Source organism: Oncorhynchus masou, chromosome 13 (assembly GCF_036934945.1).
Source record: "Oncorhynchus masou masou isolate Uvic2021 chromosome 13, UVic_Omas_1.1, whole genome shotgun sequence".
NCBI lineage: Eukaryota > Metazoa > Chordata > Actinopteri > Salmoniformes > Salmonidae > Oncorhynchus > Oncorhynchus masou.
This window is the reverse complement of record NC_088224.1, coordinates 10734167-10749595: the sequence shown is the minus strand read 5'-3', so window position 1 is coordinate 10749595 and position 15429 is coordinate 10734167. Positions and strand designations below refer to the sequence as shown.

At 42.9% G+C, this 15429-nt stretch overlaps 1 protein-coding gene across 1 annotated transcript in view; it reads left to right on the top strand.

The window, feature by feature from the left end:
* Nucleotides 1-3891: 3891 nt before the first annotated feature.
* LOC135551346 (transmembrane protein 170B-like) overlaps nt 3892-15429 on the top strand; it is a 31158-nt gene continuing 19620 nt past the window's right edge. Inside the window, exon 1 of the mRNA XM_064982567.1 lies at nt 3892-4248. Coding sequence (XP_064838639.1) covers nt 4089-4248 — 160 coding nt within the window. The 5' untranslated portion in view covers nt 3892-4088. The remainder of the gene's footprint in view (nt 4249-15429) is intronic.

Below are 15429 nucleotides of genomic sequence, written 5' to 3'. Positions count from 1 at the left end.
TAAGTTGACCTAAACACAAGACCCCTCCATTTAGTTGACCTAAACACAGGACCCCTCCATTCAGTTGACCTAAACACAGGACCCCTCCATTTAGTTGACCTAAACACAAGACCCCTCCATTTAGTTGACCTAAACACAGGACCCCTCCATTTAGTTGACCTAAACACAGGACCCCTCCATTTAGTTGACCTAAACACAGGACTTTCCATTTAGTTGACCTAAACACAGGACCCTCCATTTAGTTGACCTAAACACAGGACCCCTCCATTTAGTTGACCTAAACACAGGACCCCTCCATTTAGTTGACCTAAACACAGGACCCCTCCATTTCAGTTGACAGGTGGGATGGAGTAAAGACTTCCCTTCACTCCCAGTCATCTACCAGAGCTGAATTCCTCACAAGTTGTTATGGAAGTCAGACGGTGGGTCCTGTGTGGCTCAGTCGGTAGAGCATGGCGCTTGCAACGCCAAGCGTCGTGGGTTCGATTCCCGCTGGGGCCACCCATATGTAAAAGTAGTGGCCCCAGCCGACTTGTAAGTCGCTTTGGACAAAAGCGTCTGCTAAATGGGATATATTATATATTTTATACACACTGCAATCCAATGCTTATCCATTTCAATACCTTATATCACAGACCAGAACAATAGTGTTTCTTTATACCATCCTCCATTGTCTGTGAGACAGTGGATGTTGGTGCCGTTTAAGATGAGGGAGGACGATTTTTTTTTTTTTTTCATGAGCATGTCCTTATTTCTATTACAGCATATTGGATGACTCTCGCCTAGTGGTTAGAGTGTAGAGGCGGCAGGGTAGCCTAGTGGTTAGAGTGTAGAGGCGGCAGGGTAGCCTAGTGGTTAGAGTGTAGAGGCGGCAGGGTAGCCTAGTGGTTAGAGTGTAGAGGGGGTAGGTAGTCTAGTGGTTAGAGTGTAGAGGCATCAGGGTAGCCTAGTGGTTAGAGTGTAGAGGGGGTAGGTAGCCTAGTGGTTAGAGTGTAGAGGCGGCAGGGTAGCCTAGTGGTTAGAGTGTAGAGGCGGCAGGGTAGCCTAGTGGTTAGAGTGTAGAGGCGGCAGGGTAGCCTAGTGGTTAGAGTGTAGAGGCGGCAGGGTAGCCTAGTGGTTAGAGTGTAGGGGCGGCAGGGTAGCCTAGTGGTTAGAGTGTAGAGGCGGCAGGGTAGCCTAGTGGTTAGAGTGTAGAGGCGGCAGGGTAGCCTAGTGGTTAGAGTGTAGAGGCGGCAGGGTAGCCTAGTGGTTAGAGTGTAAAGGCGGCAGGGTAGCCTAGTGGTTAGAGTGTAGAGGCGGCAGGGTAGCCTAGTGGTTAGAGTGTAGGGGCGGCAGGGTAGCCTAGTGGTTAGAGTGTAGAGGCGGCAGGGTAGCCTAGTGGTTAGAGTGTAGAGGCGGCAGGGTAGCCTAGTGGTTAGAGTGTAGGGGCGGCAGGGTAGCCTAGTGGTTAGAGTGTAGAGGCGGCAGGGTAGCCTAGTGGTTAGAGTGTAGAGGCGGCAGGGTAGCCTAGTGGTTAGAGTGTAGAGGCGGCAGGGTAGCCTAGTGGTTAGAGTGTTGGACTAGTAACCGGAAGGTTGCGAGTTCAAACCCCTGAGCTGACAAGGTACAAATCTGTCGTTCTGACCCTGAACATGCAGTTAACCCACTGTTCCCAGGCCGTCATTGAAAATAAGAATTTGTTCTTAACTGACTTGCCTGGTTGAATAAAAAAAAAATAATAAAAAATATTCCATTCACCCAGTTCAATGTAATAGAGATAGGTTTAGACTACGACATGATACTCAACTTTTCCCTATCATTTGCATACGAGAGTTTCTATTGAACAAATTCAGGAATGTGTATCCCCGTTTTGTTCCATTTGGTTCCGTTTAAGAAACGTATTTCAACAGAATCTGCAAAATGAATACACCCCTGATCACCCATAAACACAGTTAACTTTCAATAGCAGCCACTCCTCTCTCTTTCTCTCTCTCTCTCTCTCTCATGTTTTTTTTCTCTCTCGTTCTCCTCTCTTTTCTCTCTCTGACTCTCATCTTTCTCCCCTCTTTTCTCTCTCGTTCTCCTCTCTTTTCTCTCTCTGACTCTCATCTTTCTCCCCTCTTTTCTCTCTCTGTTTGACTTTCCTCTCTTTCTGTCTCCTCTCTCCTCTCACTTTCACTCTCTCTTCCCCCCCCTCTCTCTGTCTCTGTTTCTCTTCTCTCTTTCTCTCTCTATCTTTGTCTCTTTCTGTCTTTGTCTCTCTCTCTTTCACAACCACCAGACTATGAAATTGAATTACAGTCTAAATGATCCTGTACTAAAATTAGCATTTCTTTGCAGTGTTTAATGTGTTGATGCTGAATCATTCAAATTAAAGTTATACTGTGTCATTGGTCTAGTTCTATAGATGTTTGTTCTTACAAACAAACCCCCACAGAAATGTAACCATTTTCCTCTGGTAATGAATGTAGACATAGTTATCAAAGATAACATAGAAAGAAAAGCAAATACATTTTACATTGCTGCATTATACATTCAATATGTGTTAAATAATCCACTAAAAATCCCAAAATGCTTATAGATTACATACAAAAATATACAGTACCAGTCAAAAGTTTGGACACACCTACTCATTCAAGGGTTTTTCTTTATTTTGACTATTATCTACATTGTAGAATAGTAGTGAAGACATCAACACTATAAAATAACACATATGGAATCAGGAAGTAACCAAAAAAGTGTTATGTAAATATATTTTAGATTTTACATTCTTCAAAGTAGCCACCCTTTGCCTTGATGACAGCTTTGCACACGCTTGGCATTCTCTCAACCAGCTTCATGAGGTAATCACCTGGAATGCATTTCAATTAACAGGTATGCCTTGTTAAAAGTTCATTTTTTGGAATTTCTTTCCTTCTTAATACGTTTGTGCCAATCAGTTGTGTTGTAACAAGGTAGGGGTGTTATATAGAAGATAGCCCTGTTTGGTTAAAGACCAAGTCCATATTATGGCAAGAACAGCTCAAATAAGAAAAGAGAAACAAATAAATGCTTCACAGAGTTCAAGTAACAGACACATCTCAACATCAACTGTTCAGAGGAGATCGTGAATCTGTGAATAATCTAAGTTATTTCATGTTTATTAGTGATACAGTGAAAAGTCTCACCACCATCCCGATGTGAAATACAAAACATGCTAAGCATGGATCTAATTCCTAAAATGTATTTGTTGAAAGGACCACATAGTGGGAAGAGCTCTATAACTTGCTTGCTCTCGTTCCTTATCGTGCTGTTCAGGTCCCTGATAAATAAACAAATAAAAAGTAGAGTTGAAGCTTTCAGACTTCTCATCTGCCTTGAAAGCAGAAATCATTGTTTTTGGAACGTTAGCTTATACATTTCTCTCTGATAAATTCCCGAACGATGATCTTAATATTGACTCAGATGATGGTAATAGAGAATATGATCTGCTGAATATGATATCTCTTATTGATATTACCCACCTCTACTGTTATCAGGCGTTTTAGGATTGACTCAACTGGGAGCAAATCAGCACCATGGACAGTACCGGCAACGATGAGACGTCACAGACAACGCCCTGCAATACAAAAACGCATCATTATTTTCATAGTAAATATATGCAGGATACTACAGCCAATAGTCCTCTCACTGATTTTCGCAATTTTACCGCTCAATTACGCCCACATGTGCCACATGATTACGCAGGTTTTCAGTGTAAACACTACTGTACTGATTACTCATCTTTTGTTTACCATTCATAAAGGGCTACAATATCATAACGGTAACTCGTAGGTTTAGCGTACACCCCACTTTAACCGGTGACGGCCCCTTTAAGGGTTATGTAGAGAGACTGGCTGATGTAGGACCACACCTCCGTGTGCGCTATGCTCTCTCGCGCTGCCATCCCATCCTCATCATGGCCTCCAAAAATCAGCCGCTGCGTCCGAGAATGAGCACGAGCAGACTAGCCGTTGGCCCTTTCCTTCCCCGCGCGGAAATGAACAACGTCAAGCCGAAACAGAGGCACCGGTAGAGGTGTGCGCGCCGGGGGATAAAGCCTCCGAGCTCATGCCACCCCGGTCTCCTCGATGTCTTCGTCAAAAGCCACGTACAGCCATTTGACAAAGAGGGGTGCGAACCCCGGCCGCGGCGGCGACAGAAACATGAACAGGGATTTTTCTGTCAATCTATCAGTGCAGCAAGTACTGAGCCTCTGGGTACAAGGCACGACGCTGCAACATTTCACAGGTAGGCTATGTCACATTATTACTGTACAGGGTACAGCCATGTCGTGCACTTGGCATCGTTTCAACCGTTGTGTGTAGGGTCTGGCTCGCTTCACCCAATTGCCAGTGTTGTAGGCTACACACATGTAGTGCTGTAGCCCATATCTACCAACCTACTGTAGGCTACGGACATCAGGGCGACATGGACAGCTGTGCGCGTCCATTTGTAAAGGGAGAGCATCCACAGCACGAAATATCTACCGGGAACTGATAACTGACCAGAGGTGTTTCGTCTGTCGGTTTCCATACTTTATAGCATACCAGTAGCCTACCTTGGTTTGCAGGACGCATCCGCCTGTCAATGGTAGACCTATCACCAGAATAACACCTGGCAATGTGTAACAGAAATTGTGTGATAAATGTAATTTCACTCCCATATAAATGATGCCATGCTTGGAATCATCAAATTAATAGCAATCTGTTATACCGGTTATTTCATCGGTATGGTGCGTGAATGCACTTGGCACTGTGAAGTGTTGAGTCGAGGTATGACCTGCAATTAGTGACATCTTCTCCAACTCTTAAATAGGCTGTATTCACATTTATTATGGATCCCCATTACTCTTCCTGGAGTCCAGCAAAAATGAAGGCAGTTATACAATTTAAAAAACATTCCAATACATTTACAACAGATTTCACAATACATGACCTATTTGCCCTCAGGCCCCTACTCTACTACCAGATGTCTACAACACAAAATCCACGTGTATGTGTGTGTATAGTGCGTATGCTATTGTATGTGTGTGTGTGTGTATAGTGCGTCTGTTATTGTATGTGTGTGTGTGTGTGTGTGTGTGTATAGTGCGTATGTTATTGTATGTGTGTGTGTGTGTATAGTGTGTATGTTATTGTATGTGTGTGTGTGTGTGTGTGTGTGTATAGTGTTTATGTTATTGTATGTGTGTGTGTGTGTATAGTGCGTATGTTATTGTATGTGTGTGTGTGTGTGTGTATAGTGCGTATGTTATTGTATGTGTGTGTGTGTGTGTGTATAGTGCGTATGTTATTGTATGTGTGTGTGTGTGTATAGTGCGTATGTTATTGTATGTGTGTGTGTGTGTGTGTATAGTGCATATGTTATTGTATGTGTGTGTGTGTGTGTGTGTGTGTGTATAGTGCGTATGTTATTGTATGTGTGTGTGTGTGTATAGTGCGTATGTTATTGTATGTGTGTGTGTGTGTATAGTGCGTATGTTATTGTATGTGTGTGTGTGTGTGTATAGTGCGTATGTTATTGTATGTGTGTGTGTGTGTATAGTGTGTATGTTATTGTATGTGTGTGTGTGTATAGTGCGTATGTTATTGTATGTGTGTGTGTGTGTATAGTGCGTATGTTATTGTATGTGTGTGTGTGTATAGTGTGTATGTTATTGTATGTGTGTGTGTGTGTATAGTGCGTATGTTATTGTATGTGTGTGTGTGTGTATAGTGCGTATGTTATTGTATGTGTGTGTGTGTGTATAGTGTGTATGTTATTGTATGTGTGTGTGTGTGTATAGTGCGTATGTTATTGTATGTGTGTGTGTGTCTGTGCTTATGTTTGTGTTGCTTCACAGTCCCCGCTGTTCTTAAGGTGTATATTTATCTTCTTTTTATTAAATAAATATTTTACTGCTTGCACGAGTTACTTGATGTGGAATAGAGTTCCATGTAGTCAAGGCTCTATGTAGACTGTACGCCTCCCATAGTCTTTTCTGAACTTGGGGACAGTGAAGAGACCTCTGGTAGCATGTCTTGTGGGGTATGCATGGGTGTCCGAGCTGTGTGCCAGTAGTTAAAACAGACAGCTTGGTGCATTCAGGTTGTCAACACTTCTTACAAAAACAAGTAGTGATTAAGTCGATCTCTCCTCCACTTTGAGCCAGGAGAGATTGACATGCATATTATTAATGTTAGCTTACTGTGTACATCCAAGGGCCAGCCTTGCTGCCCTGTTCTGAGCCATTTGCAATTTTCCTAAGTCCCTCTTTGTGGCACCTGACCACACGACTGAACAGTAGTCCAGGTCTGACAACTAGAGCCTGTAGGACCTGTCTTGTTGATAGTGCTGTTAAGAAGGTTAAGAAGGCAGAGCAGCGCTTTATTATGGACAGACTTCTCCCCATCTTAGCTACTGTTGTATCAATATGTTTTGACCATGACAGTTTACAATCCAGGGTTACTCCAAGCAGTTTAGTCACATCAACTTGCTAAATTCTCACATTATTCATTACAAGATTTAGGGTTTAATGAATGATTTGTTCCAAATAAAATGCTTTTAGTTTAGAAATATTTAGGACTAACTTATTCCTTGCCACTCATTCTGAAACTAACTGCAGCTCTTTGTTGAGTGTTGCAGTCATTTCAGTCGCTGTAGTAGCTGACGTGTGTAGTGTTGAGTCATCCGCATACATAGACACACCGGCTTTACTCAAAGCCAGTGGCATGTCGTTAGTAAAGATTGAAAAGGTAAGGGGCCTAGACAGCTGCCCTGGGGAATTTCTGCTTCTAACTTGATTATGCTGGAGAGGCTTCCATTAAAGAACACCCTCTGTGTTCTGTTAGACAGGTAGTAACTCTTTATCCACAACATAGCAGGGAATGTAAAGCCATAACACATTAGTTTTTCCAGCAACAGACTATGATCGATGGGGCGGCAGGTAGTGTTGGACTAGTAACTGTAAAGGTTGCAAGATAGAATCCCCGAGCTGACAAGGTAAAAATCTGTTGTTTTGCCCCTGAACAAGGCAGTTAACCCACTGTTCCTAGGCAGTCATTGAAAATAAGAATTTGTTCTTAACTGACTTGCTTAGTTAAATAAAGGTTTTCAAAAGCTGCACGGAAGTCTATCAAAACAGCCCCAACAATCTTTTTATGTCAGCCAATCATCAGTCATTTATGTAAGTGCTGTGCTTGTTGAATGTCCTTCCCTATATGCGTGCTGAAAATCGGTTGTCAATTTGTTTACTATTAGTATTGTTTCTGGCCAAAGACCATTTTTCCCCAAAGTTTACAAAGAGTTGGTAACGGGCTGATTGTTCGGCTATTTGAGCCAGTAAAGGGGGCTTTACTATTCTTAGGTAGCTGTCTGGGATGTTCTAGAGAGATATGACTCATCCATATGTGTGTAATGAAGACCTAGTTGTTGTATCCTGTCTATTCTGCACAGTGCACAGCAGTGTTAACTTCTAAATTACTTTGAGTTTTTCTTGAACGGAAAACAGTCATGATATTGAGAAGCAACACAGTCTAGAAGAGACAACTTGAGTGACAGTGTCACAGATTATGATTAAACGGCTGGCTATAAGTAGTCATTACAATTAGGCCTACTTCTCTCTCTGCCTGCCTTTCTGCCTGCCTTTCTGCCTGTCTGTCTCTCTCGCTCTCTCCTCTTTCTCTCTCTCTCCTCTCTCTCTGCCTCCCCTTACTCTCTTTCTGCCTCCCCCCTCGCTACCTCTCTCTCAAATGAGGCTTTTACATAATGAAATATGATATAATTTTGTTAGTGCTTTGGTCATTGTATTCAGGGTATCTATTTTGAATGGGGGTGGACAATGGGGGTGGAATGGGGATGGACAATGGGGGTGGAATGGGGATGGAATGGGGGTGGACAACGGGGGTGGAATGGGGATGGACAACCTCTCCCTCAATGTGATCAAGACAAAGGAGATGATTGTGGACTACGGGAAAAGGAGGGCCGAGCACTCCCCCATTCTCATCGATGGGCTGCAGTGGAGCAGGTTGAGAGCTTCAAGTTCCTTGGTGTCCACATCACCAACAAACTAACATGGTCCAAGCACACCAAGACAGTCATAAAGAGGGCACGACAAAATCTATTCCCCCTCAGCAGACGGAAAAGATTTGGCATTGGTCCTCAGATCCTCAAAAGTTCTACAGCTGCACTATCGAGAGCATCACTGGTTGCATCACTGCCTGGTATGGCAACTGCTCGGCCTCTGACCGCAAGGCACTACAGAGTAGAGGTCGACCGATTTATGATTTTTCAACGCCGATACTGATTATTGGAGGACCAAAAAAAGCCGATACCGATACCGATTATTGGAGGACCAAAAAAGCCGATACCGATTAATTGGCCGATTTTTAAATATATATTTGTAATAATGACAATTACAACAATATTGAATAAACAATGAACACTTTTATTTTAATTTAATATAATACATAAATACAATCTATTTAGACTCAAATAAATAATGAAACATGTTCAATTTTGGTTTAAATAATTCAAAAACACAGTGTTGGAGAAGAAAGTAAAAGTGCAATATGTGCCATGTAAAAAAAGCTGACATTTAAGTTCCTTGCTCAGAACATGAGAACATATGAAAGCTGGTGGTTCATTATTCTCAGTTCTTCAATATTCCCAGGTAAGAAGTTTTAGGTTGTAGTTATTATAGGAATTATGACGCGTTGACTATTTCTCTCTGTAAAATTACTATTTCATATACACTGTACCTTCGACTATTGGATGTTCTTATAGGCACCTTAGTATTGCCAGCCTAATCTCAGGAGTTGATAGGCTTGAAGTCATAAACAGCACTGTGCTTCAAGCATTGCTAAGAGCTGCTGGCAAACGCAGGAAAGTGCTGTTTGAATGAATGCTTACGAGCCTGCTGGTGCCTACCACCGCTCAGTCAGACTGCTCTATCAAATATCAAATCATAGACTTCATTCTAATATAATAAACACATAAACACTTTAATAAGGTCTAATCCAGAAACTAGTATTTAGAAAACAAAACGTTTATTCTTTCAGTGAAATACGGAACCGTTCCGTATTTTATCGAATGGGTGGCAACCTTAATATTGCTGTTACATTGCACAACCTTCAATGTTATGTCATAATTATGTAAAATTCTGGCAAATTAGTTCACAGTTCGTAACGAGCCAGGCGGCCCAAACTGTTGCATATACCCTGACTCTGCTTGCACTGAACGCAAGACACAATTTCCCTAGTTCATATTGCCTGCTAACATTAATTTATTTAAAAAAATGTACTTCTGTGAAGAAAAGCAATGCGCTTTTGTTAAATCATCACCCGTTTGGCGAAGTTGAAGTAGGCTGTGATTTGATGATACATTAACAGGCACCACATTGATCATATGCAACGCAGGACAAGCTAGTGTACCTAGTAATATCATCAAACATATGTAGTTAACTAGTGATTATTTGAAGATTGATAGTTTTTTTATAAGATCAGTTTTTTCATGCTAGCTAGCAATCTACCTTGGCTCCTTGCAAGGTCCTTTTGACGCTGCACCCGCGTAACTGGTGGTCAGCCTGCCACGCAGTTTCCTCGTGGATTGCAATGTAATTGTCGATAATCTGAGTTAAAAAGGCCGATTACCGATTGTTATGAAAACCCGACCTCTACTACAGAGTGTAGTGCGAACGGCCCAGTACATCACCGGGGCCAAGCTTCCTGCCATCCAGGACCTCTATACCAGGCGGTGTCAGAGGAAAGCCCTGAACATTTTCAAAGAGTCCAGCCACCCAAGTCATAAACTGTTCTCTTTGCTACCGCACGGCAAGCGGAACCGGAGCCCTAAGTCTAGATCCAAGAGGCTTCTAAACAGCTTCTACCCCCAAGCCATAAGACCCCTGAACATCTAATCAAATGACTACCCAGACTATTCACATCCCCCTCCCCCTCCCCTCTCCACACCCCTGCCACTCTCTGTTGTAATCTATGCATAGTCACTTTAATTAACTCTAACTACATGTACATAACTACCTCAACTAACCGGTGCCCCTGCACATTGACTCTGTACTGGCACCCCCTGTATATAGCCTGAAAATTGACTCTGTACCGGCACCCCCTGTATATAGCCTGCACATTGACTCTGTACTGGCACCCCCTGTATATAGCCTCCACATTGACTCTGTACCGGCACCCCCCTGTATATAGCCTGCACATTGACTCTGTACCGGCACCCCCCCTGTATATAGCCTCCACATTGACTCTGTACCGGCTACCCCCTGTATATAGCCTGCACATTGACTCTGTACCGGCGACCCCCTGTATATAGCCTCCACATTGACCATTGACTCTGTACTGGCACCCCCCTGTATATAGCCTCCACATTGATTCTGTACCGGCACCCCCCTGTATATAGCCTCCACATTGACTCTGTACCGGCTACCCCCTGTATATAGCCTCCACATTGACTCTGTACTGGCACCCCCTATATATAGCCTCCACATTGACTCTGTACCGGCACCCCCTGTATATAGCCTCCACATTGACTCTGTACTGGCACCCCCTGTATATAGCCTCCACATTGACTCTGTACCGGCACCCCCCTGTATATAGCCTCCACATTGACTCTGTACCGGCACCCCCTGTATATAGCCTCCACATTGACTCTGTACCGGCTCCCCCTGTATATAGCCTCCACATTGACTCTGTACTGGCACCTCCCTGTATATAGCCTCCACATTGACTCTGTACCGGCTCCCCCCTGCATATATTGTCATTTGTTTTACTGCTCCTCTTTAATTACTTGATACTTAAATCTCTTATTCTTATCCATATTGTTTTTAAACTGCACAGTTGGTTAGGGGCTCGTAAGTAAGCATTTCACTGTAAGGGCTATACCTGTTGTATTCGACGCATGTGACTAATACAATTTGATTTGATTTGAAATGCCTAAATGTTGAGAGATTACAATAGGCCTAACCTAAGAATGAACGGGGCAGTGAAACAACACGCAGTACAACGTCAAAACAAGATCTCTCTCGTGACTGAAATTCATTTTTTTGCCGTGCAAAGAGGAAGATAGACATATATAGGCATCATGGCTGCCATGGAGATTTATGAGAGCAAGCCCAAGCAGACTTCCTGCTGAGGAACAGGAAGTAAAGACCAGACCTGGCCTCCATCTCATAGCTCCGTTACCTTCATATTGCATTGCTTTTGAAAGGATGCCACAGGTGGCCATAATCACGCTGACTCGGCAGGGAAGTGACTCGCATGCACACATCTATGGTTAAACACGCTGACTCGGCAGGGAAGTGACTCGCATTCACACATCTATGGTTAAACACGCTGACTCGGCAGGGAAGTGACTCGCATGCACACATCTATGGTTAAACACGCTGACTCGGCAGGGAAGTGACTCGCATGCACACATCTATGGTTAATCACGCTGACTCGGCAGGGAAGTGACTCGCATGCACACATCTATGGTTAATCACGCTGACTCGGAAGGGAAGTGACTCGCATGCACACATCTATGGTTAATCACGCTGACTCGGCAGGGAAGTGACTCGCATGCACACATCTATGGTTAATCACGCTGACTCGGAAGGGAAGTGACTCGCATGCACACATCTATGGTTAATCACGCTGACTCGGCAGGGAAGTGACTCGCATGCACACATCTATGGTTTATCACGCTGACTCGGCAGGGAAGTGACTTGCATGCACACATCTATGGTTAATCACGCTGACTCGGCAGGGGAGTGACTCGCATGCACACATCTATGGTTAATCACGCTGACTCGGCAGGGAAGTGACTCGCATGCACACATCTATGGTTAATCACGCTGACTCGGCAGGGAAGTGACTCGCATGCACACATCTATGGTTAATCACGCTGACTCGGCAGGGAAGTGACTCGCATGCACACATCTATGGTTAATCACGCTGACTCGGCAGGGAAGTGACTCGCATGCACACATCTATGGTTAATCACGCTGACTCGGCAGGGGAGTGACTCGCATACACACATCCATGGTTAATCACGCTGACTCGGCAGGGAAGTGACTTGCATGCACACATCTATGGTTTATCACGCTGACTCGACAGGGAAGTGACTCGCATGCACACATCTATGGTTAATCACGCTGATTCGGCAGGGAAGTGACTCGCATGCACACATCTATGTTTAATCACGCTGACTCGGCAGGGAAGTGACTCGCATGCACACATCTATGGTTAATCACGCTGACTCGGCAGGGAAGTGACTCGCATGCACACATCTATGGTTAATCACGCTGACTCGGCAGGGAAGTGACTCGCATGCACAAGTATTGCAGAAGTAAAGTCCCTGTAGTGAGGGAACCGAGGAGTGACACCTATTTTCACATCCCTGGTCAGATGAGAAAAAGATGATGAAGCTTAGAGAAGTTCTGAATATAGACTCCTCATGTTATGATAGACATCTCCTTTATACAAGTAGTGTCGCCCACAGACAGACTAGTACTTTAACAAATGAGATTGCCTGTGGACGTGCTCTTCTGTGTCCTACCAGCCATTTCACTTCCCATTTTCTTCTCTATTCTCAACACAGCACAAAAACATGCGTTCTTCTATTTTTTTCCAGTTTAAAATGTTGAAAAGACTGTGTCCAGCAAATTGAAATGCTCTGGTTGACAAGGTTATTGATGACACTGTTAAAACCTCTTTGGGAAAGGAGTGCCGCTAGCGGGACACCTCGAACAACATCCGCTGAAATTGCAGGGCGCGAAATTCAAACTACAGTTTTATAAATATTTAACTTTCATATAATCACAAGTGTAATACATCAAAATAAAGCTTAACTTCTTGTTAATCCAACCGCTGTCAGATTTCAAAAAGGCTTTATGGCGAAAGCACACCATGCGATTATCTGAGGACAGCGCCCGCATACAAAACCAGGAAAAACATATTTCAACCAGGCAGGTGCGACACGATAGTCAGAAATAGCAATATAATAAATGCCTTACCTTTGATGATCTTCTTCTGTTGGTACTCCAAAAGGTTCCAGTTACATCACAAATGGTCATTTTGTTCAATAATGTCCTTCTTTATATCCATAAAAACTCAGTTTAGCTGGGACGCTTCAGTCAATAATCCACCCAGTTTCCCTCCATGCATACAAAATGAATCCCAAACGTTACTAATAAACTTTTCCAAACAAGTCAAACAACGTTTATAATCAAACCTTAGGTACCCTAATACGTAAATAAATGATCAAATTTAAGACGGAGAATCGTTATTGTCTTTACCTGAGAAAAATACCAAAGAACGCACTCTCATTCACGTGCTTGGAAACACTACAGCCAAAATGCGAGCCACCTAGAAAAACTACAATTTCTGGCTCATTTAAAAAATAAAACAGGCTGAAACTCTTTCTAAAGACTGTTGACAACTAGTGGAAGCCCTCGGAACTACAATCTGGGAGGACTTCGCTTATCATAAAAGTGACAGCCATTGAAAATAGTGGTAGGCTGAATTTTTTGGGGGAGGATGGTTTGTCCTTGGGGTTTCGCCTGCAATATCAGTTCTGTTATACTCACATATATTATTTTATAGTGTTTTCTATCCAAATCTGCCAATTATATGCATATCCTAGCTTCTGGGCCTGAGTAACAGGCAGTTTACTTTGGGCACGCTTTTCATCCAGGACGTGAAAATACTGCCCCCTATCCCAAACAAGTTAGCACATTGAATGTTTGTCAATTCTCAGTTATCCTTTGTGTTCTCATTTTATCATGCTAGCTCCCTTGTTCACATGTTATTACATGCTATTACAGTGCTGACAACTTTGATGCTTCTGACAGTACTGCATCTTGTCGTAACGTGACTATCATTAAATGTGAAGACTGTTATATTATCAAATCAATTCTCTATGTGTAATTATTCTTACATCATTAAACTTATCATGTAAACTTTAACTAGGAAGTCAGGGAACCACGGGACAATGTTTAAAGAGTCTGTATTTCCCAAATTAACTCAGATATTTTCATATCTTACAGTCTTCTATTAATGTATTGTTACCTCATCAGTGTCTTATATTAATGTATTGTTAACTCATCAGTGTATTATATTAATGTATTGTTACCTCATCAGTGTATTATATTAATGTATTATTACCTCATCAGTCTCATTCCTGAATGTCACAAACCCTTGGATATCTGCACGAAGCCTAGTCATGATTCAGAGATATACAAATTGGCTTAATTATTTATTTACTAACCAACTATAATCAATTCCAGAATTACATAAACAAACACACACACACAGTAGGTCATACATTGGTTACTAACATGACACAAAGAAACTGATATGACAGCTTGGTAGACAAAGGCAAGGGGTGGGGACAGTTCAAGAGCGGGAAACTCAGAGTGGACACATGTACATACAGTTGACTACGCTCATGGAAATGCTAACTCTCTGAACATGCACAGTCGCTCATTCGAAAATACAATTGACATATTTACGAGTGTATGCCTTTGTTGTGTCTCTCTGTGGTCGCCGATCCATCTGCTGGATAGTTAGTCTACAGAAAGTCTCTGGTTTGTCTGGTTCGTCTCTGGTTTGTCCTCAAAGTCTTTCGTAGTTGTAGCTTGTTATAATGGATACGTCATAGTACCTTTCGGTCGTTCGAACGGATGCGTTTACCAGACTAAAGTATTTAAACAGCCGCGAACTGAATAATTGGTCTTTAGTTTGTAGATTTCACAACCATTTCAGTGTGGGGATGATCCCCACGTTCTCTGGTCTTGTCCTTCAGTAGAGTTGTAGTTTAAACCATTTTGCAACATCCGGCTCACGTCTTAGTCTTCTTGGTCTATAGAGTGGTAGCCATCCCTGCGTTCTCTTGACTAAATGTACATTTTGTCATGTGTCCTTTTATTAACTCTGTGGAAAGGGGGCGTTCCGTGACGTTTAGGTATAATGCAAACCCCATCATTGAGAAGTGTATACAACTAAAGAAACAGTAGTGTGTTGTCTCCTGTCCTTCATGAGGTCACCAAATGAAACAAACTCGACATGTCTGTTCCCTTAATTGCCCATGGACCACTCCAACTGTTTGGAATACAGAAATACTGTTCAATTATTCAACTTTTTGATGTCAGAGTTTGGCCAAGTGTCTCTGTGTTCCAAAGTCACATTCCAATCTGAATACAACAGAGCCCAGAAGCAGAGTATTTTATGACAGCCATAAAACTGTGGAGGGTAAGGGGGCCCCAGGCAGTCATAACAATCTCTACTATACTCTCATACAGCACAGTCTTTCATATCTGACTAGCCTATAGCAGTGGTGGTATTACTCCGGGATTCCTCTCTCTCCTCCTCTCTCCCCACAAAGCAGGAGATAGGACTATAGCAGTGGGTGAATCCAGCTCTCCTGTGGCCCTCTCGCTCTGTTCTCCTCTAT